This window comes from Orcinus orca, chromosome 6 (genome assembly GCF_937001465.1).
Source record: "Orcinus orca chromosome 6, mOrcOrc1.1, whole genome shotgun sequence".
NCBI lineage: Eukaryota > Metazoa > Chordata > Mammalia > Artiodactyla > Delphinidae > Orcinus > Orcinus orca.
The window spans coordinates 45865234-45892659 of NC_064564.1; the positions used below are offsets into that span (position 1 = coordinate 45865234).

General features: G+C 40.5%; 1 protein-coding gene across 3 annotated transcripts in view; it reads right to left on the bottom strand.

Moving 5' to 3' along the window:
• The window catches only part of TEK (TEK receptor tyrosine kinase), a 103705-nt gene that overhangs the window by 11183 nt on the left and 65096 nt on the right, over positions 1–27426 (bottom strand). For 2 of the 3 annotated variants that reach the window (XM_004275061.4, XM_049711027.1), the window contains 8 exons: positions 22965–23126; positions 21031–21165; positions 17022–17309; positions 14956–15255; positions 6806–6960; positions 5064–5274; positions 2574–2684; positions 70–260 (listed from right to left, as the gene is read on the bottom strand). In XM_004275061.4, coding sequence (XP_004275109.1) covers positions 70–260; positions 2574–2684; positions 5064–5274; positions 6806–6960; positions 14956–15255; positions 17022–17309; positions 21031–21165; positions 22965–23126 — 1553 coding nt within the window. The remainder of the gene's footprint in view (positions 1–69; positions 261–2573; positions 2685–5063; positions 5275–6805; positions 6961–14955; positions 15256–17021; positions 17310–21030; positions 21166–22964; positions 23127–27426) is intronic. The other variant, XM_049711028.1, reaches the window with a different exon arrangement.

Below are 27426 nucleotides of genomic sequence, written 5' to 3' on the forward strand. Positions count from 1 at the left end.
TTATCTAAACTCTGATTCCAGAGAGAATTTCAGAGGAAAGATGTGCAAAGCAAGGTCCTCAGGACGAACCTGTTTTTGGCTCAAGTAGTCCATTCCCCGGGCCACATCTGCTGCAAAGTGGAGGAGCTGCTGGGAGGACAGCGTGGAGGCGGTGCTGTTTGCGATGGCGAACGCGGGGTCCGTCTCCAGCACTCGGCTCTTGCGCAGGAAGTCAAGGAGGTTGCCGTGGGGGGCATACTCGATGGCCAGGTACAGGTAGCCTGTGCGGGAAGGGAGAGAGCACCACTTTATCGGTAACCCTAAGCTGCTGTGATATTTCTGAGATGTGCTATGATTCTCGGGAAACGCTTATAAACCTCTGTTTTATCGTAAAGTTACACATCTAGTGGTACCAACCTCGGTAATGCTGGGGCCAGGAGGAAGACAAGTGACATCATTCCCGCAATACTTAAAGTGCTTGCTCTCGGGGTTCCCCTCCCCACCTCTACCAAACATAGAGGGCTTCCTGTCACCTACTCGGTGACACTAGTAGAATGAAATCAAAGCATTTGCTTCCAGACGATCGAAGACAGCTAGTCCACATCACCTTTCATTTTTTTATTCAATCAATATTGAATATCAAGAACCTAATATGAGCCAGGCATGTTATTCCAGTATGAATCTAGCTTTTCCTGACGTTTTGTTGTTGTTGTTGTTTTGCGGTACGCGGGCCTCTCATCGCTGCGGCCTCTCGCTTTGCGGAGCATAGGCTCCAGACGCGCAGGCTCAGCGGCCACGGCTCACGGGCCCAGCCGCTCCGCGGCACGCGGGATCTTCCCGGACCGGGGCGCGAACCCGTGTCCCCTGCATCGGCAGGCAGGCGGACTCGCAACACACTGCGCCACCAGGGAAGCCCGAGGTTATTTTTTTTTAATCAAAAAACAATGATTAAATATCCATAGCAGGTAATTTCTCTCTCTCCTGCCTTCTGCTCCTCCCTAAAATCTGGAATAAGTCACTATATTGCTGAGTAGGTCACTAGTCAGCAGAGTCTAGTGTCAGGGATTGCATGTTTGCTTACAGAAACCAGAAAACTCAACCTTTTAGGAAAAAAATAAAACAAAATAGTTCCTAGAGGAAACTATGGTACGGTGTCTTATTTTTATTCCAAATTGCTTTCTCCTTTTTCCTTTTTAATAAAATGTAAGCTGCTTTGATAAAAACATTGATCTTTGGAGCCCATGAAAAGTAAAGTGGTTTTACTGGCTTTTAAAGGTGAATTATTTGGTTTTTTTTTTTAAATGTTGAATGAATTTAAACTTCAAAGATATTCTAAGAAAGTGAAATTCTCAACAACAACAAAATCTAGCACTGAATCTTGTTGTACTATAAGGAAAGATATACTTCAATTCTGGTGTGAATGTGCTTTCTCACTTCTTTCCTGAATTATAAATTTTAAGAGCCAACCAATAATGTGACGAGAGAGCAAAATTTTAAAAGATGTGCATTCTTCTGTTGTTGTTGGTTTCTTTTTCTTTTTTTTTTTAACTTTCATTTACTGCTGTCCCATGCTGATTACTGTTCTCAGGAAATAGCTCAAAAATAAATGACATTACTTCATTATTTAACCTAAGAGACATGATCTGGCTTTCAGAATTACACCCTTATTGGATCACAGAATGATATATTGTTTGAAGTACCAGTATTTTTAGTTTAATAAATTGAGGAAAAGGAAGTAGTCTCTTTTCCATTGTTGGTATTTGTGCTGCAAAGTCAACAAGAGGTTGTCAAGTTTGTAAATAATTACTGTGTGGAGCTTTTTTGTTGGAGCAAATTTTTCCATGAGAAATTAAGATTAAGCATAGATTTAGACCTACAAACCCAGGTAGCAAGCAGAGGTAAAGCCATGAAAGATTTCTTGTTACCTACTCACTCACAGCTAATTACATGCATTACAATAGGAAATACTCAGTAAATACTTGAATTAATCATATAAGTTGGACTTAAGAGTATGTGTGACATAGGACAGTTGTAAAACTTCAGTGTTATTGCACAGGACATTGTTTTGGATAAAAACAAAGTATTGATCCTATTAGATATAAGCTTATTATTATTTTAACCTAAGCATCACCAGTGCTTTCACATTACAGTAGATTAATGGCATTCACAGATTTAACATTCAGAATATCAGTTCCTTGGGTTTGGAGGGAAAATGAAAAGGTAGGCAACTAACAAGAACCAATCTACTTCACTCTTCCTGGTGCTGAGGGCTGCCTCAATCCACTTAGTAGTAGCTGAGAAAACCTCTGGATTAGCAAAGGTAGAGGCATGTAGGAGCCATGGATCTTTTGGGGCAGTAATAGCTGAACCACATCAGAGGCCAAAAGATTCAGCCTTGGGATCTACCTTCAAAAAGATACTAAATCTCAGCACGATCTATTAATGGGACCAGACATTCAGACTGAAACTGCAACTTAAAAAAAAGATAACAATCTTACATGACTGTCTTTCCTAATTTCAATATGGAATGTGCCTGTTTTTTTTTAAAAAAAAAAAAACAATCTGGCAGGAAAGACAGGAAAAGAGCATCTTACCACGATGTTCACACGCTCCTAAGAGATTGATGATGTTTGGGTGGTGTCCAAGTTTACAAAGCACCTCCAGTTCCCCAGCAAAGTCCCTGTGGTCGTCTTTGGAAGCATATTCTGGGAAGAAAGTAAAGAGTACTGATCCCTTTCTGTTACACCTCTTCAGAAACAACTGTCCCCCCTCTGCTTCCCAGAACCTTCAGGTACACTCAGCCACCATTAGGTCTGGAAAACTGTATAGAAATCAGAGATGACTATAATGCAGATGCTTCTTTATTGTTGGGGGCTGTCCTGTACAAAGTAGGATGTTTAGCTGCACCTCTGACCTGACCCACTAGATACCAGTAGCCCAACTGAAAATGTATCCGGAAATCACCAAATGTCCCCCCGGGGGCAAAATCACCCCTGCTTGAGAACCACTGCTCTGAAGTTTTCCTGTTGAAGCTCTCAAATACCCAGGGAAATGATTTGGTCGAGATGCAGCTGCGTCCATTCTTAGACTCTGGCTCTCCCAGCTAACTCTACCGTCCAGAGACAAATATGCTCAGGGATAAAAACAAAGTTGTAGTGAAACATCACCAGTAGTGTACACACCTTGCTTTATTATGATAACTTTACTTTTTTCATACACCAGTCCTACTGAAAAAACTCAAATCTCAATGACATTTTCATAGAAGTTGCTTGGTAGTCAGGAAACGGTTGCATTTATTTCTGTTCCTTTCATTCCATCTGTCTGCTAGCACTTTGATCAGAGGGAGAACCACCAGTCAGGCTGAAGAGAAAGCTCTTTGGCCAGTGCACAACTGGCTGATCAGCCTTGAGTCGGTGACAGTATGCTATTATGGCTTTTTGAAGAAATAACATTGGGGGAAGGGTGAGAAGGGAGCTGGTAGCCATGTGCATCCCTGAACATGCTTGGAAATTATGGGATTGTTTCATATGGGCTAAGGGTACCCATAAGGCTGACAAGTAGGCAATTCCAAGTCAAGAATCCTGTTTATACCACAGGGACCTGAGGGTCAATACCCTGGAAGCATTTAAAAAACAAAGCTCTTTATAATAAGGTTGTCGGTAGCTGCCCTCTTTGCATGCATGACTTTTCCTGCAAAAAGTGTCTGCCCTGGTGCCCTGTTAAGCTATTCTACCTCTTCACATGGGCATGAGATAGACAATCAGCTCAGGTCAGATGCCAATAAAAACTGATGCTACGAAGTTCTATACCCTCTCTCCTCTCACTATTTTTACTACTTCCTAAAGCTCCCTGTAACTAAAGTAGCAAAATGAAAAAGGGATTTCTGGATGCTAAGCAAGGGGTGTGTGTGTGTGTGTGTGTGTGTGTGTGTGTGTGTGTGTGTGTGTGTGTGTGTGTGTGTGTGTGTGTGTGTGTGTGTGTGTGTGTGTTTAGAAACATTACTGTCTCTAAGCATAAATAATACTGTGTTTATTTTGTTTTGTTCATTTTCTGACATAGTGTTTTCTAGCAATGTGGAAAACAATGATGATTTGAAAAGATTTAGGGTTAATTGTCATCTTAGGCTTAATATTGCCGTCAAAAAGAAGGAAAACCCATCAGCAACCTCAGAGAGTCCTTACTATGGAGCTGCCCGATGAAACTAGTAATTACATTGCTGGCTCTAATACGCCACTTTTCAAGCCTGTGTGCTGTAAAAGCAACAGTGCAGCTTCGCAGTCATTTCTAAACTGTCATTTCACCCGGAAGAGAAGACAGCTAGTATTGCCAGGGAACGAGTCATTCTGCTTTCTCAGAAGATCTGATTAAATGGATAGGCCCCAAGCAGTCTTTTTTTTTTTTTTCTTCCCCCAAGCAGTCTTGAACACAACTGGAAAAGATCTAGTTCCTGTTGACCATACATCAAGGGTTTTCAAACTTGAGTGCACAGAAGAGCCACTGAGCAAGCTTAAAAACACAGATGTTTCATGCGCCGTCCCAGAAATTAGAATACAGTAGAACCATGAGGGGGAGAAACCCAAGCAGATGCATTTCTAACCATATTTCTAGGAATGTTGATGCAATTAATCCATGAAGATAGTGGTTTGCCAAGTGTGGTCTCCCAAGCCTCAGAATCAGCATCCCATGGGAACTAATTAGAAATCCAAGTTCTGTGACCCTGCTCCAGACTTACTGTATCAGAAACTGTGGGGTGGAGCCGAAGAATCTGGTTTTTTAACAAGCCTTCCAGGTGATTCGGATGTTTTGAGAACCACCGGATTAAGAAAAATAATGCTCCCCCAAAGTCAGCAGGGTATGACAGAGAATCTGTATTCAAGACAGTGGTATCTAAATAGCTTATGCCTTCATGTTTACATCCTGACCCTCAAAGGAAACATCACCTTCAGTTGCACATAACAGCTCTATCTGACACCACGCCAATTTTTTGTTTAAAGAGTGTAAGACCTTAGAGGAAAGATTCAACAGGAAGTCAAGCTGTCCCCCCACCCTAGTAAAATGCTGACTCGAGCAGTCCAAGCACTGACCTTTCATTCTCTTTATGGCAGCGTCCATCCGTAACCCATCCTTCTTGATGCGAGCTTTCAGGACCTGGCCAAAATTACCCTCCCCAATCACATCTTGAAATTTGATGTCATTCCAGTCAAGCACTGGATAAATTGTAGGATCTGGGTTGTTTTTGGCCTTCCTGTTCAGGGCCAGAGTTCCTGAGTTGAATTGCACAGCTGGTTCTTCCCGCTAGAAAAATAATGGTTTTGTGTCAGGACTTTTCATAATTTTAAGATACATAATACCTCCTGATTGGTACCCACACTGGGTGAAAAAAGAAATACTGTATCCAATTCTAGAATGAAAACGGAAATAGGGTTCATTGAACAGGCCCACTCGGATGAAGTGGCTGCCTATAGAGCTGCATGGGCACGATCACAGGCCTCAGTGGCAAAGCACGCCACAATCAATTAGTTATGTCTGCAGAGGTGAGGGAGGGGAGGATAAGAGCATGTATGCCACGAAATAGCACATCCCTGAGTTAGTCACACTTGAGTTTCTACTCTGCTGTGGAATGAGTCGGTGTTGAGTTCTGATCTGGAAAAGAGCTCAGAGACCTATCTGGGTCAGTCACAGGACACACCTCTGTGAGAGCTTTGTTTCCTAGCATCATCTTGGTCTATTCTTGGCTCTTACTCTCTCCAACTTTTCCTAAAGCTCAGAATCTCTCAAGCCCACTCTGGCGCAGACACTGGCCCCAAGATGACTGAAGCTTAGAGCAAAACCCAACAGGGTGTCTCCTTTTCTCCTGAGTTTCAGTGGCTGCTGATGGTATCAGGACAAAGCATCAGTACCATGATGCGCTCTAGCACTCTCTACCCCCTTGCTGGTCCTTCCTCTACAGGGACAGCCTGAGTTGAGCCAGCTCTGGCAAGGAGTTGGATTACAGAGCCTCCCTTGTTCTGTACTGAAGGGAATCTCAGGGACTCATGTACAGGAAGGTATACCTCATTTGGAATATGTAATTGTACTCAATGTTTCATATACAGAATCAATAAAGTTGGGTACAGATTAATTTTACAGAGCTTGAAACCACGAACTAGAGAAATGTTCAGGCTGTAGTATAGCAAAGGACTCAAATAGGGTGCCTATAGGTAAAGTATGATTTTCTAAACTTTTTACTGGTCAAAATTCCTAGATGAAAGAAAGAGGCCATGCCAAGCACCATGAACTATGGCTGCAGACCGAAGGGTGCACAGGAATGGGGATACACACGTATATGTAATCCATACATATAGGAGGGATAATAGAATTGAAAGAGATATTAGAGGTACAGAATGGAAACTGGAAACAGGGAAATGTGGGGAAAACTGGTCTAGTGCAAATCTTCATTACCTATCACTCTGAGGTCTGGTTACCCTTATGCTCTTCATTACCAAAAATGTTCAGTTCCTTCTATTACAAGATTACCCTCGCTGGTGACTTATTACTAGTATGGCTGTATTCTCTTTCTGATGGGGCAGTAGTCCTGCTTTAGGCTTGGTCTCCTGCATACTTATTAAGAGCAACCTTTTCATTCTTAGAATTGTTCTGATTTGGACAAGAAATCATATAGTCATGCTATTTATCTCCCATTTCATAATGGAAGACAAAGAAAAGATGAAACTTGCCTAAGGGAAATATTTGCTTTACAGGTAAAATTTTTGACCCACATCTTTAAAATGAAGGTTCTGCATATATGTGGACTTGCACTTATTACTATTAGGAAGATGAGACATACCACGTTTTGGAAGGCTTGGGCCATTCTTCTTTGGACGTTTGCCCTCTTCAACTGCAACATGATCAGAAAGGCCAACAGCACCGTCAGGCAGGTCATTCCCGCTGAGCCAAGGATGGCGATCAGCAGCATCTTCCCACCTCCGAAGTCTGCTGGGGCTGTGCCGGAGAACACAGGAGAAGGAGCAGGTTAGTCTAGGTAGAGAGAGAGGCCAAGACCATCTGCAGGAGAAGTCACAGTGTAATGGGAGTGTAATGGCAGCCTGAGCCCAGCCTGAGCCCTGCTAGGTGACCTTGGGCTACTCATTTATTTTCTGGAACTCAATGGAGATGACTCACAGGGCTGTTCTAAGTTCAAAGAAATGTGCAAAAGGCATTTTTTTTTAAATGGCAACATGCTAATCACTAATTGTTGTCCTTTGTTCAACTTTCACTTCCAAGTACAGGCCCAAGCAGATGAACATTACCGAGTAATAGTGAGAATGGCTAATTAGATCTATGACTTTGGGTAAGTGACTAAACCTCCCTGCACAATTTAACCACCTAGAAAAGCTTTAAAGCTCTGCAACTCTAAAGAGCATAGTGTCTGCTTTGGCTTTTTTCTTGTTTTAAAGAGCTGATGGAGATTTTCTTACTACGCACTCTGATCTGAAGGGCCGGATGCAAGGCCTCTGCATGAAGCACCCTGTGAAAAACTGAAACCAGACGAAGTACAAAGGAAAACAAACAAAAAACAACAATCTGCAAAACCTCTGAAAAAAAAGCCTGTGCACCTGTTGCTCTTGTGGAGTTTGGCATCTTCAGTGGAGGCCCCTATTGCAGGGGGACCTTCAAGATGGTGGAGGAGTAAGACCCAGAGATCACCTTCCTCCCCACAAATACATCAAAAATACATCTACATGTGGAACAGCTCCTACAGAACACCTACTGAACGCTGGCAGAAGACCTCAGACTTCCCAAAAGGCAAGAAACTCCCCCCTGCATACCTGGCCACATGGCTGACAGGGTCTTGGTGCTCTGGCCTGGTGTCAGGCCTGAGCCTCTGAGGTGGGAGAGCCGAGTTCAGGACATTGGACCACCAGAGACTGCCCGGCCCCACATAATATCAATTGACAAGAGCTCTCCCAGAGATCTCCATCTCAACACTAAGACCCAGCTCCACCCAACAGCCAGCAAGCTCCAGTGCTGGACGCCCCATGCCAAACAACTAGCAAGACAGGAACACAACACAACCCATTAGCAGAGAGGCTGCCTAAAATCATAGTAAGTTCACAGACACCACAAAACAAACCGCTGGACATGGCCCTGCCCAACAGAAAGACAAGATCCAGCCTCATCCACCAGAACACAGGCACCAGTCCCCTACACCAGGAAGCCTACACAAGCCACTGACCCAAACTCACCCACTGAGGGCAGACACCAAAAAAAAAGGGAACTACGAACCTGCAGCCTGTGAAAAGGAGACCCCAAACACAGTAAGTTAAGCAAAATGAGAAGACAGAGAAATATGCAGCAGATGTAGGAGCAAGGTAAAAACCCACCAGACCAAACAAATGAAGAGGAAATAGGCAGTCTATCTGAAAAAGAAGTCAGAATAATGATGGTAAAGATGATCCAAAATCTTGGAAATAGAATGGAGAAAATACAAGAAATGTTTAACAAGGACCTAGAAGAACTAATGGGCAAACAAACAATACTGAACAACACAATAAATGAAATTAAAAATACTCTAGAAGGAATCAATAGCAGAATAACTGAGGCAGAAGAATGGATAAGTGACCTGGAAGATAAAATAGTGGAAATAACTACCACAGAGCAGAATAAAGAAAAAAGAATGAAAATAATTGAGGACAGTCTCAGAGACCTCTGGGACAACATTAAATGCACCAACATTGGAATTATAGGGGTCCCAGAAGAAGGAGAGAGAAAGAAAGGGTCTGAGAAAATATTTGAAAAGATTACAGTTGAAAACTTCCCTAACATGGGAAAGGAAATAAGTCCAGGAAGTGCAGAGAGTCCCATACAGGATAAATCCAAGGAGAAACATGCCAAGACACATATTAATCAAACTATCAAAAGTTAAATACAAAGAAAAATTATTAAAAGCAGCAAGGGAAAAGCAACAAATAACATACGAGGGAATCCCCATAAGGTTAACAGCTGATCTGTCAGCAGAAACTCTGCAGGCCAGCAGGGAATGGCAAGACATATTTAAAGTGAAAGGGAAAAGCCTACAACCAAGATTATTCTACCCAGCAAGGATCTCATTCAGATTCCACGGAGAAATTAAAACCTTTACAGACAAGCAAAAGCTAAGAGAATTCAGAACCAGCAAACCAGTTTTGCAACAAATGCTAAAGGAACTTCTCTAGGCAGGAAATACAAGAGAAGGAAAGACCTACAAAAACAAACTCAAAACAATTAAGAAAATGGTAATAGGAACTTACATATTGATAATTACCTTAAATGTAAATGGATTAAATGCTCCAACCAAAAGACATAGACTGGCTGAATGGATACAAAAACAAGACCCGTATGTATGCTGTCTACAAGAGACCTACTTCAGACCTAGGGACACATACAGACTGAAAGTGAAGGGATGAAAAAAGATATTCCATGCAAATGGGAATCAAAAGAAAGCCGGAGAAGCAATTCTCATATCAGACAAAATAGACTTTAAAATAAAGACTATTACAAGAGACCAAGAAGGACACTACATAATGATCAAGGGATCAATCCAAGAAGAAGATACAACAATTGTAAATATTTATGCATCCAACATAGGAGCACCTCAATACATAAGGCAAATGCTAACAGCCAAAAAAGGGGAAATGGACAGTCACACAATAATAGTAGGGGACTTTAACACCCCACTTTCACCAATGGAGAGGTCATCCAAAATGAAAATAAATAAGGAAACACAAGCTTTAAATGACACATTAGATAAGATGGACTTAATTCATATTTATAAGAGATTCCATCCAAAAAAAACAGAATACACTTTCTTTTCAAGGGCTCATGGAACATTCTCCAGGATAGATCATATCTTGGGTCACAAATCGAGCCTTGGTAAATTTAAGAAAACTGAAATCCTATCAAGTATCTTTTCTGACCACAACGCTATGATATCAATTACAGGGAAAAAACTGTAAAAAATACAAACATATGGAGGCTAAACAATACACTACTAAATAACCAAGACATCACTGAAGAAATCAAAGAGGAAACAAAAAATACCTAGAAACAAATGACAATGAAAACACGATGACACGAAACCTATGGCATGCAGCAAAAGCAGTTCTAAGAGGGAAGTTTATAGCAATACAATACTACCTGAAGAAACAAAAAAAAATCTCAAATAAACAACCTAATCTTACAACTAAAGCAATGAGAGAAAGAAGAACAAGAAAACCTCAAAGTTAGCAGAGGGAAAGAAATCATAATGATCAGATCAGAAATAAATGAAAAAGAAATGAAGGAAACGAGAGCAAAGATCAATAAAACTAAAAGCTGGTTCTTTGAAAAGATAAACAAAATTAATAAACCATTAGCCAGACTCATCAAGAAAAAAAGGGAGAAGACTCAAATCAATAGAATTAGAAATGAAAAAGAAGTAACAACTGACACTGCAGAAATACAAAGGATCATGAGAGATTACTACAAGCAACTATGTGAATAAAATGGACAACCTGGAAGAAATGGACAAATTCTTAGAAAAGCACAATCTTCCGAGACTGAACCAGGAAGAAATAGAAAATATAAACAGACCAATCACAAGCACTGAAATTGAAACTGTGATTAAAAATCTTCCAACAAACAAATGCCCAGGACCAGATGGCTTCACAGGCGAATTCTATCAAACATTTAGAGAAGAGCTAACACCTATCCTTCTCAAACTATTCCAAAATATAGCAGAGGGAGGAACACTCTGAAACTCATTCTATGAGGCCACCATCACCCTGATACCAAAGCCAGACAAAGATGTCACAAAAAAAGAAAACTACAAGCCAATATCACTGATGAAAATAGATGCAAAACTCCTCAACAAAATACTAGCAAACAGAATCCAACAGCACATTAAAAGGATCATACACCATGATCAAGTGGGGTTTATCCCAGGAATGCAAGGATTCTTCAATATATGCAAATCAATCAATGTGATACACCATATTAACAAATTGAAGGAGAAAAACCATATGATCATCTCAACTGATGCAGATAAAGCTTTCGACAAAATTCAACACCCATTTATGATAAAAACTCTCCAGAAAGTAGGCATAGAGGGAACCTACCTCAACATAATAAAGGCCATATATGACAAACCCACAGCCAATATCGTCCTCAATGGTGAAAAATTGAAACCATTTCCACTAAGATCAGGAAAAAGACAAGGTTGCCCACACTCACCACTCTTATTCAACATAGTTTTGGAAGTTTTAGCCACAGCAATCCGAGAAGAAAAAGAAATTAAAGGAATCCAAATCAGAAAAGAAGTAAAGCTGTCACTGTTTGCAGATGACATGATACTATACATAGAGAATCCTAAAGATGCTACCAGAAAACTACTAGAGCTAATCAATGAATTTGGTAAAGTTGCAGGATACAAAATTAATGCACAGAAATCTCTTGGACTCCTATATACTAATGATGAAAAATCTGAAAGGGAAATTAAGGAAGCACTTCCATTTACCATTGCAACAAAAAGAATAAAATAACTAGGAATAAACCTACTTAAGAAGACAAAAGACCTGTATGCAGAAAACAATAAGACACTGATGAAAGAAATTCAAGATGATATAAACAGATGGAGAGATATACGATGTTCTTTCATTGGAAAAATCAACATTGTGAAAATGACTATTCTACTCAAAGCAATCTACAGATTCAGTGCAATCCCTATCAAACTACCAATGGCATTTTTCACAGATCTAGAACAAAAAATTTCACAATTTGTATGTAACCACAAAAGACCCCTAACAGCCAAAGCCATCTTGAGAAAGGAAAAAAGGAGCTGGAGCAATCAGGCTCCCTGACTTCAGACTATACTACAAAGCTACAGTAATCAAGACAGTATGGTACTGGCACAAAAACAGAAATATAGATCAATGGAACAGGATAGAAAGCCCAGAGATTAACCCATGCACATATGGTCACCTTATCTTTAATAAAGGAAGCAAGAGTATAAAATGGAGAAAAGATACCCTCTTCAATAAGTGGCACTGGGAAAACTGGACAGGTACACGTAAAAGAATGAAGTTAGAACACCATACACAAAAATAAACTCAAAATGGATTAAAGACCTAAATGTAAGGCCAGACACTATCAAAGTCCTAGAGAAAAACATAGGTAGACATACATGACATAAATCACAGCAAGATCCTTTTTGACCCACCTCCTAGAGAAATGGAAATAAAAACAAAAATAAACAAATGGGCCCTAATGAAACTTAAAAGCTTTTGCACAGCAAAGGAAACTATAAACAAGACGAAAAGACAACCCTCAGAATGGGAGAAAATATTTGCAAATGAAGCAACTGACAAAGGATTCATCTCCAAAATATACAAGCAGCTCATGTAGCTCAATATCAAAAAAACAAACAACCCAGTCCAAAAATGGGCAGAAGACCTAAGTAGACATTTCTCCAAAGAAGATATACAGATTGCCAATAAATACATGAAAGGATGCTCAACATCACTAATCATTAGAGAAATGCAAATCAAAACTGCAATGAGGTATCACCTCACACTGGTCAGAATAGCCATCATCAAAAAATCTAGAAACAAGAAATGCTGGAGAGGGTGTGGAGAAAAGGGAACCCTCTTGCACTGTTGATGGGAATGTAAATTGATACAGCCACTATGCAGAATAGTATGGGAGTTCCTTAAAAAATGAAAAATAGAACTACCATATGACCTGGCAATACCACTACTGGGCATATACCCTGAGAAAACCATAATTCAAAAAGAGTCATGTACCACAATGTTCACTGAAGCACTATTTACAATAGCCAGAACATGGAAGCAACCTAAGTGTCCATCAATAAATGAGTGGATAAAGAAGATGTGGCACATATATGCAATGGAATATTACTCAGCCATAAAAACAAACAAACTAGAGTCTGTCATACAGAGTGAAGTAAGTCAGAAAGAGAAAAACAAATACCGTATGCTAACGCAAATATATGGAATCTAAAAACAAAATTGTTTTGATGAACCTAGGAGCAGGACAGGAATAAAGATGTAGATGTAGAGAATGGACTTGAGGACACGGGGAGGGGGAAGGGTAAGCTGGGGCGAAATGAGAGAGCAGCCTTGACATATATACACTACCAAATGTAAAACAGATAGCTAGTGGGAAGCAGCTGCATAGCACAGGGAGATCAGCTTGGTGCTTTGTGACCACCTAGAGGGGTGGGATAGGGAGGGTGGGAGGGAGCGAGATGCAAGAGGGAAGAGATATGGGAACATATGTATATGTATAACTGATTCACTTTGTTATACAGCAGAAACTAACACAACATTGTAAAGCAATTATACTACAATAAAGATGTTAAAAAAAATAGCTGATAGAGAAAACCTGAGGATACCAATGGGACAAAGAAAGAAGGAAGGAAAGAAGAGAGAGAGGAAAAACCATTAAGTTTTGGGCTCAGGTCAAAATAAACTATTAAAGACTATGGTATAACCCCTCCACTTCTTTCCCTTATTTAAATTCAAATAAAGATAAATTCAATGTATTTTTATGAGAAACAGCATGTAGAGCATGATCCTATCTTTTAACAATTATTCTTTTGTGATTAGCTACCTTTCCTTCTATCTCCGTTTTATACGTGCATAAAGAGATGTCTGAAATGGGATGATGAGGGTTGTTTAGTTTTGTTACATCTTGTCTTAAAATTTTTCTCTTAGTATTTTATTTGTAACTTGGATTTTGGGCCTGTACATGTTTTACCAAAACACAAGTAACTATTGAAATTAGGCATTTATTAAGAGTGTCAGGTGAAAACTATTGAATACAATTCTCTATAATTGGCAGACCCATCATTCCTTGCATATTTCAAACATGTTCCAAAGAATCAGCACTGAGAACAGGGCTTGCTTGATTTTATTTCTTAAGCCCTAGGTAGGCCCCAAGAGAACCAAGAAGTTTTTAGTGCTATAACATTTTCTGTAAAAATACTCTGGTCTGAATTATAAATTTGCAGAAATCACCATTTCCCTCTAATGTCCCTCTAGCTACATTCCCTTGCACAAGCTGTATAGCACAGAGGGCAAGGAAGTGCAATTTCAGACAGACCTCAGAGGGAAGGCTCTCCAGGAGCTGCAGTTCTTCCCACCCCCGGGGTCCTTTTTCACTAATTACATTCAACAGGTTTTACCAATCACAAACACTGGAGAGGATTAAGACGTACAACCCTCCAGTTGTAATTACATCCGGGGATGTAATATACAGCATATGGAATGTAGTCAATATTATTGTAATCACTTTGTATGGAGACAGATGATTACTAGCCTTATTGTGGTGATCATTTCATAATATATGCAAATGTCAAATCACTATGTAGTGCTCTTGAAACTAACATAATATTGTCCATTACATCAACTATAATTCAATTTCAAAAAATCGCAAACACTGGGCTTCGTGTGCTTGGCACTCTGAGCGATCTCTATCTCAAAGGGCTTATTCTCTCTGGAGCGGGGGTTAACGGTGGATGTGGAGACATCATAACCTGGATCTGCAAAGTAAAAGAAAACTCGGACTACCATAGTGTCATCCAAGCTAAAAGAGGGTTCGTTCTGAGAAAGAGTGGAGTGTGGTTCCTGGAGCGCCCACTGTACCACACAGGGCTGTCTCCACTAAGCTGGGTCCTCTGTCTTCCTTCTGCATGGAATCACATTCATATCCCTCAGAGCTTCAGTTGCTGGATGGGGAGTGCTGATGGGCTAAGTTCACCTAAGTTTTCATGATAGATAACAGATCAACGGGTTATCCTTCCAAGGGGATTTTCATTCCAAGGACCTCTTTAGAGATGGTGACTCCTACCAGCCCATTATGTCACATGATGCGAATATGGGGTAAATATCGTAAGACAGTGGGGCTTTTCTGATACTCTCCAGAAATAATTCTATGTAAATACCTGTCCACTCTACCAACCTTGAGATTCAGAAAGAGTCATCAGTTCATGAGAAAAGGTTGGATTGCTCGACCCTATGTTGTTCTCTGCAAAGATGTCCACCTGGTAAGCTGTTTGGGGCTCTAGGCCCTTGAGCTGATACTGGGTGATGGTGGCATTCTTGATCTTCACATCAATGTGCTGGTCTTCATTCTTGCCCTGAACCTTGTAACGGATGATAATAGAAGAAATAGAATAGCCATCCAGTATTGTCCAAGAGATCACAGCTGAGGAGTCTGTGATGTTGGAAATCTTGATGTTTTCTGGTTGAGGAGGGAGAACTAGAAATTTAAAACAAACAAACAATATATTACTTAAGATATATTACCATCTCCTTGATTATTATGCTTCTGAGAGAGAGTTAATATCAGCTCATAAACCATGAATGGCTAGTAAGTGTTATCTCAGAGGGTGACTCCAATCAGTTGGTAGTGGACTCGACGCAGACTTGACAAGTGGCTGCAGACAGGAAAATAGCAACACACACACATCACATATTTGCCATCCTTAAACTAAATTAAGACCTCGGAAATTCTGTTACTCCACAAACTGCTATTACACTGTTTTTGATACTGAGGAAAACAGAAAAATGTTGAGAGCTGACATTTATATAGGCCCTTCCATATAGTAACTCATTGACTCCTCATAACAATCTTACTGTAAGCATTGAGGCTCAGAGAGGTTAAGTGACTTGGCTGAGGTCACACAGCTTTTAAGAAATAGATTCAAGCAGAAGAAATAAGATTCCTATTAGTCTGTAGTTAGCCACTGGTCCATAGGGCCTATCCGTGTTAAGCACTTGTTAGAAAATATATTAAGCACTTAGCAGACATATTCAAAAAGCAAGATGGAGACTATATATGCATGTGCACACTTATGGATGTACTTAATGTATTAAAATTATACAACATTGAATGGAAAGATACATAATAAACTCATAATTTTGGTTGTCTCTGGGGAGAGGGGGAGAGAATTAGATTGGGGATGATGGTCAAAGAGGATTTTGATATATCTGTATTGTGGAATTACTTCCACAAAAAGGCTGAAAGCAAATATGACAAAATGTTAAGAGTTGTTAATTCTGTGTGGTAGAAATGTAGGTTTTTGTTGTATTATTCTCTGCATTGTCCTATAACTTCTAAATGTCAGAATTTTTTAAAGATGAAGAAGACATCCCTAAACACAGACAAAACCGTTGAGACTTCCACATGTTATGGATACAAGAAGAGAGTGCCTGGAAAAACAAGAGCCAGTTTACACACCTGTTACTGGGGAGGTGGCAACTCAGCTGCAGAAAAGAACCTCAGACTTTGGGATTGGACAAGAGACCACAGGATCCTAGCATAAGTGACGGTTGGTGTGACCCAGAAACACCTAGTCTTTCCAAGGACTCCAAAATGCACAGACAGTTCTAATGCAGTGAATCAAAATAGAACTCTCTGGCTCATGACGAAAAAGCTTTCAATTCTACAAAGAAACCCTAGAAGTTCCAACTAATTTTTAATGACCAATATGAGATTGAGAGAAGCCTGAACTGAAGAATATTTTGAAAGAAAAGTTGTTTTATTACTCTCAAATATATATTACTCTCAAGTATATATATATATATATATATACTGTAATGCCAAGAATTGTCTGTTTTGAAGATTTTTCGAGCAGAGTTCTTTGGCTTTTAAGACTAGATGAATTAGATGAATCATCATCTGTGTGCAACAACCCTAAAAACTGTCATATAACAGATTCAACAAGCCCTAGAAAACCTTATTCATGTTATTAATCTACTTAATAAGTAACTCTATAGAAAGGAAAGGCAAACTTTAGCACTGTCCTGCCCGAATTATCACAAATCCAAACACATGAAGCGTTCGTATATATTACAGGTTGCTAAAATGATTTGATGTGTTGGTGGGGGCACTAATGAGCCTCCATTCACAACTAACTACCTTTTATGGTTTCTAAGAAGCAGACTTGAAGTGACGGGAGCTAAGTCTAAGTGGCAGCAGCCAAGTGTCATTCAGGCAAGGCTGGGGCATCATGAGGTACTTACTGTCGCTGAGGGTCCAAGCGATGAGGTTTTCGCTCCATTCCCCCTGGGCCTTGGTGTTGACTCTGGCTCGGACTATGTACTGCTCCCTGGGCTGTAAATTGTTAAGGAGCACTGAAGTCAGGTTGCCTGGCACTTTAATATTCTGCTGATCACTATTCATGAGCACAGACCTCCTCTCAACTTCAACATAAAAGTCATCTTCTGAGCTTGGAAATATGGGTTGCCAGGTCAAATTTAGAGTGGTCTGACTTTTTGGTAGGAGACTGAGACCTCTTGGAGGAGGAAGACCTAGGAGAAACCAGAATAATCATTGTTTTTATATAGGGTGAAGGTAACAACAGCCCCAAAGGACAGCTTTATAGGATAACCCTGGCTCCTAGAATAATATACACTTTCACAAGCTATCAAAGAAACACATGCTAGCAGCCATGTAATACTTTTCCTTTTTCCTACCAGAATAGCAAAGCTTTAAAATATTCTAGTATGTAGCTTGAGTAATTGTAAGACAGGAATACAACCCCTTTGAAGGACAACTTGGGAATATTTTTCAAGAGCGCTAGAAATGATCATATACTTTGGGAGTATGGTCTGACTACCAAGGATTTATCCTGAAGAAACAACTCAAAGGAAGCGAAAAGCTAGGTGCATGAAGATGTCCATTACAACATTATTTATAATAACAGACAATCATAAGAAACCAAAATGCTCAAAATAGGAAAATGCTTTAATAAATTATGATATAGCCATCCAAGGGATTAAAAGTTTATTGGAAAAAGTACAAAAGCCCCTCCAAAACTTAAAACACACGAGAAAAAACTCTGCTTACCACTTGGTAAAAACCATGTCTACAGCTGGCGAAAAAGGAAGGAAACTGATAAAAATGGAAACACTGGATTTGCCAAGGTTCTGGGGTTGTAGGTTCAGTGTTTCTGTTCCCATTTTGAGTAATATATTTTAAAGCAATTTCAGGGTTACTTCCCCTTAGCAAGGACAATTTCAGACATGACAACACTGTGATGGCTGGGCCAGGCCTCGCACTGCTCTGATCACATCAAGGTTTGACTCTGACCACACGCCAACTCTGACCCCAAGAACCTGGGCTACAAGAGAGGTAACTGAATAGAAACAATATGGGTTTTGAAATCAAAGAGGCAGGAGCATGCCCCTTTAGTTTTGTGACCTTGGGAAAATTCATAACCTCTCCGAGTTCACATGTAGCATGAAATGAAAATACTCATCTTCCAGACTCAGGAGGAGAAATGAGATAGTGAAGGTGAAAATGCTTGGAAGGTGTTAGGGGCTCTGTCAACATTTTCTCTCTCTCTTCCTTCCTTCCTTCATAAAATATATTGGGCCAATGGACAGTGGAGGAATCTGTAAATTTTCAGTTAATAATAGTATATTGATATTTTAAACTTCAGATATAAAGTATTTTCAAAACACAGAATAATGATCCTCTACTCATGCATTCTTGCTGGGGACATTATTGCCCCTAAGGGGGCAAAAATTGGTTCTTGGGGTATGAGATAATTTTAGATAATGACAATTGTTTATGAAGGGCCACAATATATAAACAGATCTGTGGTATTACAATTCATGGCAGAAGAGACATTAAGACAAAACAGAGATTTTGTCTTAAGGACAAAACTATCTAAGAAGTTCTTTAGAGGGTGATCATTTAAAAAATTACAATAAGATAAAGAATCTGAAAAAGAATGAATATATGTATAACAATCACTTTGCTGTACACCTGAAACTAACACAACATTGTATATCAACTATATTCCAATAAAATGAAAAAAAAAGTTTTAAAAAATTAAAAAATAAAATAAAAAGGTTGAGAAACTTGGTTAGAGGTGAGAGGAAGGGTCTGTTTCCACCCAATGGGAGAGGGACTCTCACTGGTCAGTTCTGACCACACTTAGATGCGGGAGAACCAGTAATCAGGTCCTGCCACCTGCTGGGTATTATGCTCCAGGTCTTATTGGTCTTTTCTCCATAACCTTTGCAAATTGAGAGAGGTGATGTCACCTCCTTTTGCTCTTCTCTAAAGTTTAAGTTCCGAAATAAGCCACCTGGAGTGGGTAGATAGGCTTACGATGACAGCAGACAGAGGGAGGACTGATGGTGTGCAGTAAACATGTAAAGCTTCTAAGCCTGTGCCTGGTACAGAGGAGCAACCCCATAAATGGTCATTTCCCTCCCTTTGGGAGCATGACTTACCCTTCACCCCTCCCAACCTGCCCTCTCTCTGCCGTGTGTTCAGAGTATCTTCTCTCCCCTCCCCTCCCGGCCTTCCCAGCCTTTATCACTCAACCAACACACTTATAAATAGTGCAGCTGCCAAATGAATTTAAAAACAAACATCAGCAAAATTCAAATGCTGGGAAAAGATGAACCTTCAAGAATTCCCTTCCCGCCCACCCCTGAGAACTACTTTGAAATAGATTCCAAGACATCTCTAAATACATCCTGGCTGGAACATATTCTGAGAGCTGAAGACAGCACAGTACGGGTCTGTGAAGTGTTTTATGTTCTGTTCCATAAATACTTTCCATCTGAGTCAGATTATGGCCTTCCCCTTTTGATTCATCAGCACCGCTCGAAGAGAGAATTAACTACCATTCGCCTTTTAGCAGCAACCTGATGACATATGAGGGGCCCCTTGGATCACAGTCATGGAGATTCCTTTATCCTCTAAGTCGTATGTAGTCTCCAGTGTTATTTTTGGTATTTACTACCTGGTGGGTTCCCAGGAAGCCATTCCTTACTTGTGCAATGTTTCTACAAGCATCAGAGTAGCTACTGAGTTTCATTTGGTTCTTTAAGGATGCTGCTGGTCAGATGAACCCTAGGTGGGGAGTGTGGAGGGGAGAGTCTCTGTTAGGGATGCACAACCCCTGCAGAAGAGCCTGATGCTCTTCCTAGCTTCTCACTAAATCATTCCATATCCTTCTGCTTTTAATAAATGGACTAAAAATAGGAAAACTCATCAACTGGGATAAGGACATCGTGCCTTTGGACTCCCGGGTAAAAAATACCTGGATATTTTGCTTCTCCCAGGAGAAACAAAAAGATATCAAGTCTGAAGATCTAGTATGGCAATGTACCTGATGCATTACCATGGGCAAGTTATTAACCACTCTGGGACTCTACTTTCTCCAGTCGCGGCGAGGGGGGAGCTACTCTTCATTGCGGTGTGTGGGCTTCTCATTGCGGTGGCTTCTCTTGTTGCGGAACGCGGGCTCTAGGTGCATGGGCTTCAGTAGTTGTGGCATGTGGGCTCAGGAGATGTGGCACGTGGGCTCAGGATTTGTGGCACACAGGCTTCAGTAGTTGTGGCTTGCAGGCTCTAGAGCGCAGGCTCAGCAGTTGTGGCGCACGGGCTTAGTTGTTCCACAGCATGTGGGATCTTCCAGGACCAGGGCTCAAAGCTGTGATCCCTGCCTTGGCAGGTGGATTCTTAACCACTGCGCCATCAGGGAAGCCCAGAACTGCTGTTCTATAGGTAAAAGCCTTTCATTCTATTTGATGTTTTCACTATGTGCGTGAATGACTTCGAAAAACTAGAAATTACTTTTGAAAGTAAATAAACTGGGATTTCTGGAGTACATATGCAGCAAGAGCCTGTCTTGGGCCCTTAAGATGGAAACAGGAAGCTGGTGGTAAAACTCGGGAGCCAAGACGGAGCACAGTTGCTGCTAAGTAAATCCCAACTCCTAAGGGATGTCCCTGCCTTCCTGAAGGGTCATCTGCTTCCTTCTCTGTCCCGGTGGATTGCTGCAGACTCCCTCCCCCAGGGAGACAGACCAGGAGTGCAGCCCAAATAAAGGACCAGTTTGGCTCCAAGCTGCTAGCCTTCCTGTCACTTTCCCACCCATTCAAAAGCAAACCCCTTTCCACCACCATCCCACTCACCCACCACCACCCTTCCTGGTCTTCCTTCCTCTTTCCCCTTCCTCCCCCACCCACCCAGCTCCTGAATAAATGCCTGTTTGCTTCAACTGACCGATAGAAGCTGTTGTGAACCGCCTCACGGGTCCAGGATGCCCTTCCCCGCCCTCTCCACGCCGGACCAGCTGCACGCAGAGCTCGTATTCTGTCCGAGGTTCCAAATAGTTGAGGGTAACAATCTCATTTGTCACTGAGAAGAGGGAAAGTTCAGGAAACTTAAGTTGGCAATCTTTTACATTCTTTAAACTGGAATGTTGTTATTGTGAGGTGAACTAATGTTTGGTTTTTAAAAATACAATGTCTGAGGAGAACAGAGAGGCAATCCCATCTTCAGGGCCTCAGTGTTCCTAATAGAAGGAAAATAAGGCTTTTTCATGTAAGTATCTCTGTGCCACTTACACATCTCTGCTCTAGTGTGTTTGTCTTTTCATTTGTAGAGTAAAACCACGTAAATCTTCAACTATATGGAATACCAATCAGATTTAGGGGAAAAACTCAATTAGAATAATATAAAATAACCTCTGTTTTCAAGTACCTACAGTGATGGCAATCAACCTATCAAGAGAAGAGACTCTTTGAGGGTATGCTTACAATGACTAGACAGTGAACTTGTGATGGTCATGTCCTAACAAATGAAGCATTCTGAAGTACTTGAAAATAGATCCTGTAAGCAAATGACACATGCTTCTTTTCTCCTTAGCTATTCTATTTTGCCATTCTGTTTCTCCGTGGATATTGCAAAGGTAGATTTTTGCCTTACCATATGATAAATTCCTAGTCGGTAAGAAAACGTATTGGACTGTGTTTAAGGGTTTTTAGAAGACCACTTCGTAGATGTCCACAAAGAGAGGATGGATTATTAACACCATGTTTTTTTAAAAAGCTGCTTTTTAAAAAGACCTAGCCATCCACAACAGAAACAGCAGTCCAGCAAATCAGCCTTATGTTGCTGGGATTCTGAATTTTGGCTGAATCTTCAAAAGAATGTGAAGAGCTCAGTAATGATACCAAGACATTATTCAATATACCCAAATCAGCTAGTATAATTAAGCCCAAACCCCTCTTTTTCTTCTCCTTTTCTGTAACTTTGATTATCGACATCTCATGGGTAGAGGGCGCTTTTTAGGAAATCACAGCCATCGTGAGACTAAAGTATTGGTGGCGGGCTGCACATTCCCTACAAGCATGACCGCGGCAGGTCTCGCTATAAGATGGTGCGATTAAAGCAGCTGGCTCAATAGATGATGCCCAGCTTTCTTTTTTAAAAAAATGTGATTTTTGCATCATCATGCAACAAACAGAATTGTCATTTGTGTTTCAAAATAAATTTAATTTACAAATAAATAAATTTAACTGTTTTCATGAACTTTTGACATTTTATTACATTTTGGGTTTTTTTCCCCGAAAGTTGAGGGAGGGGCATGTACCTCTCTTTGCCCACATCCCCTCCTCTTCCTGCCACAGCCCAGACTTTCTGGTCCAAATTCCTCTCAAAACCTCTGTGAGTTAGGAGCCTGCAGGCAGGGCAAGACTCAAATACGAAAAAGAATAAACAACTTGATACAGCAGCAACAATCACCACTCAGATGTAAGCAAATTAAGTCTCTGCCTTTCCTGCAGGCCCTGGACTTTCCTGTTACCCTATTCATGGCATAAACTTGTATCTTTCACCATGACCAAGCAAGATAGAGTCAAAAAGGGATTAGAGAAGCCTGGAAAGGAAATATTGATGCAGATAGTAACTCCTGACACAGGTGTGTTCTGTGTCCCATTTTACAACATGACTTCCAAAAAGATAGCCCCAGAACTCAGAGGACCACCCCCCGCCCCCCAACTCCTTCTTGAATACTCTGAAATGGAATCCACTGCTACAGCCCCTAACTTGGGGTAGAGGGTTGAGACTGGGAGAGAGGATTTCTATATTTGGGGAAACATTTTTTTGGCCTGGTGCCCCATCTCCAGCTGGAGGCTTTCCTTTCCAAACCTTACCTTGAATATGCCGCCAAGCCTCATAATGATTAACAGGTTTGTAGAGAAGCTTCTTGGATTTGATTGGTCCATCCCCAAAGTAAGGCTCAGAGCTGATGTTGATGACAGCGAAGTTATGTCCGGTGTCAATCACGTTTGGGGCATTCAAGGGCTTTGGAAGAACTAAATAAAGTGTCAAGAATCAGATCAGTCCTTACACTTTGGGGTTTTACTGCTGTTCTGAGATGGGGGTAGAGGATGAGTGCCTTTACACTCCCCACAATGCCCTCTTACAGTTCTCTGCTCAGATTCCATGCAGTTGCCGTCTCTGTGATCTCCTGGTTTGCTCTTGCCCCTCCAACTCACTATCCACAAAGTGCTTTCTTAAAATACGAGCACTCCTCTGCTCAAGACCTTTCAATGGGTTCCCGCCACGTTTCGAATAAAATCTAAAATTCATACCATGACCTGCCAGGGATGATAGAGCCCCTGCCTCCTCTCCAACTTCCTCGTTCCCTCACCTAATACCCTCCAGTCCTAGTGACCTTTCAGTTCATTCAACTAACAATGCACCAGGCTCCTTTCTGTCTCTGGTTCTTTGTTGAGGCTGTTCTCCTGCAAGGAATGCTGTAGACCTCCCATGATTCTGCAGTTAATTCTTACTCATCATTCATCTCTCAGCTTTCATGTGACTTCCTCACAGGGGCTATCCCAGAACCTTGGTTAGGCTCACGTGTCATACCCGTCCACAGAACATTTTCCTTCACTGCAATTTTCAGAATTTATTATCCTTAGTAATTTGGTGTGATTATTGAATACCAGTCTTCCTACTAGACCACCAGACTAAGTCTGTCTTTCTGTCTGTCTGTCTCTCGGGTCTCACCGGGCTAAGATTAAGGTGTTAACAAGGGCTGTGTTCCTTTCTGGAGGTTCTAAGGGAGAATTTGTTTCCTTCTTTTCAGCTTCTAAAAAACATCTGTATTCCTTGACTCATGGTCCCTTCCTCCATCTTCAAAGACAACAGAGTCATGTGTCTCTGACCCTTCTTCCATTGTAATATCTCTTTCTGACAGTCTTTAAAGACTCCTGTGATTAGAGTGGGTTCACCCAGATAATCCAGAATAATCTCCCCATATCAAAGACGATGTACTCCAAATGGGACTGAAAGAGCACTCCCAACAAGGTGAAAATTGGTTCTTGGGGAAAGAAAAATTCTTGGATATTACAATGGTTTGTGGCCTTCCTAAGGGCCACAGTATATAAACAGATTTATAGTATGTCCACAATATTAAGCAAGTTCTGGTTTGAAAGGAAAGGACATCTTGTCAGGCTGTCAGTACTCCCATTTATTCAATTGTAGAAGTAGCCCAACTTGCTTTGAGTCTTACTGAGCTCCCGTGAGTCAGAGGTCCACCAGAATCCTGTGCCCTGGGTCATCGAGAACACTTATGGGAACGGGGTGGCCAAGAAAGAAGACAGAGAGTGAGTCTATCTCTTCTGCTCATGCGCACACTCCATTGTGTCACTGGACTTCACTTACGAAATTCAAAGATAAAATTTCAAGTTGAAGACAATAGAACATTAAACCAAGTGCAGGGCCCTGTGTGGACAGGTCATAAACCCATGAAGCCAGCCCTGCACATCACTCTTCCTGTATGAGAGAAGGGTTGCTGGGTCCAGCTCACATGCAACGGGAAGGGATTACACAAGGTCATGAATTCCACAAGGCAGGGGTCATTAAGGGACACGTTAGATACTTCCTACCTCATCCAATATCATTTGTCTCTTTTGACTTGTTCCTTTCTCCCTTGCACTCTATAAACAGTACCTGTATTTGGAGATAGGGTCTCTAAAGAAGAAATTAAGTTACAATGAGGTCTACAGTCATTCCTAATCCAATATGACTGTTGTCCTTATAAGAAGATTAAATTAGGACACACACACAGAAGGAAGACCATGAGAAGATACAGGGAGAAGACAGCTGTCTACAAGCTAAGGAGCAAGGCCTCAGAAGAAACTAACTCTGCCAACACCTTGATCTCAGATCAAGGTGAGATTACCTTGATGATCTAGCCTCCAGAACATCGAGAAAATTAATTTCTGTTGTTTGAGCCACTCAGTCTAGGGTACTTTGCTACAGCAGCCCTAGCAAACTATTACATATGAATATAACACAATTTACTTATCCTTTCTAATGGTGATGGATATTTGGACTATTAGGAATAAAACTCCTCAGAACATTACTGAAGATTATTTGTTTTTAACATATGAACTCATTTCTTTTGAGCATAAACCTAGGCGTAGAATTATCAGGTCACAGGGTAGGTGTATGCTTAGCTTTAATATATATTGCCAGTTTTCCAAAGTGGTTGCTCCAGTATGTACTCTGGTAGTAAAGTCTAGTACAGTCAGCCTTCTGTATGCAGGTTCTGCATCTGCAGATTCAACCAAGAGCAGATCAACATTCAGGGGGAAAATTTTTAAAAATTCCAGAAAGTTCTAAAGAGCAAAACTTGAAATTTGCCACGTGCCAGCAACTATTAACAAAGTATTTACATTATAGCTACTATTTACATAGTATTTACATTGTATTAGGTGTTACAATAGTCCCCCTTATCTTCAGGTGATACATTCAAAGACCCCAGTGGATGCCTGAAACTGCAGACAGTACCAAACCCTATATACACTATGCTTTTTCCTGTACATACATACCTATGGTAGAATTTAATTTATAAATTAGGCACAGTAAGGGAATATTCAAATTGCCAGCACTCACATTATTAAGTTAAATAAAGGTTACTTGAACGTAAGCACTGTGATACCATGACAGAGGATATGGTAACTTAGACATCTTCTAAGTGACTAATGGGTGGTATGCTCGAGACAAAGGGAGGATTCACTTCCCCGGCAGGATGGAGTGGGACAGTGTGAGATTTCATTATGCTGCTCAGAACAGTACAAAATTTAAAACTTATGAATTGTTTATTTCTGGAATTTTCCATTTAATTTTTTGGGCTGCAGTTGACCATGGGTAACTTAAACCGTGGAAAGTGAAACCACAGATAAGGGGGGATTATTGTTTAAGTAATCTAGAGATGATTCAAAGTATACAGGAGGATGTGCGTAGGTTGAACGCAAATACTATGCCGCTTTATATAAGGGACTTGAGCATCAATGGAGTTTGGTATCCAGGTAGGTCCTAGAACCAATCCCCTACAGATACTGAAGGGCAACTGTATCTCTGTATCTATTTTTTTTTAAATACTATGATTAAAGACACTGCTTAATTTACCTAATGGCTATTTCCATCTTATATCTGTCAATATGACAGAGAAGAGGCACCAGTGACTTAGAACTAGAGAGGTTTCTGTGCACTGATGTTGTGTGCTGTGTCTTTTATTTAAAAAATAAAAATTAGAATCAGTAACTCTTCTGAATCTTGGCAACATGGTTTTTTACTTATTATTATTTACTTTCCATGGGCAGCAAACATTTCAAGAAGCCTAAAAATAACATAATTTGTCTTGTCTGTATACCATTTCCTTTCTTCCAGGAACATGTATGATGTAAGAAATTATTTTGATCGTGTTAATGTCCTACTGAATAAAATAGATCTGGGATTTTCCAGTAATCCAAAAAAACATTAAAGATTCTGAGGTGTTTTATATGGGTTCTCAGGGCAGAGAATCCAACTCTGTGAGGCTGTATTTATGCTCGTACTGTTCTTGACCTTTTTTAAAAATATATATATTCTGAGTAACTACATTCAGTTCATTTACAGAAATTACCTCTGGGAACAACCAAAGCTTCCTAATCAGGTAGTGAAGTAGTTTACATACTAATCAGCTTCTGTTATCTTGCTTCCTTATCTGTAACACAAGAGTCTCAGAAAGCAAAATGTTCTACAAAAGATAATGCAGGGTTTGGAGTCAAGACCAGGTTCAAAACTAAGATTGGCTGTTTGCCAGATGTGTTACCTTAGATGAGTTACCTAAACCTTCTGAACCTGTTTCTTGAATGATAAAGTGGGGATAACAATACTACTGTACATTGTACTCATAAAATTTAAATAAGATGAATGAGCACTTAGCTCAGTGCCTTTCTAGAATATATACCACAGAATTGTTAGGTGTTTTTGTCTAAATGAATTAAAAAGTAACTTCCAAATTTAAAATTCCCTGTTGTATCTCTGTACACCAACCAAGCTAACTTGGATTTACTTCCACTTTATTTCTTCCCTGCAAGCCTCAAAAGTACACACATCCACTTAACTCTGAATTTTGAAATACTAATTCATAGTAGGAAGAATATTCAGAACTCTGAATATGGGAGAAAATCATTCATGTTAATTGTATAGCATAGCCTGGGCTTCATATTAAGTGAGTAGTCCTCAAAATGAAGATTCTCCAAATTATTCTCTACAGTGAATAGGAAGTCACGAGAATGATAAAGTTAAACTTTTTACAAAATAAAATCACTACCA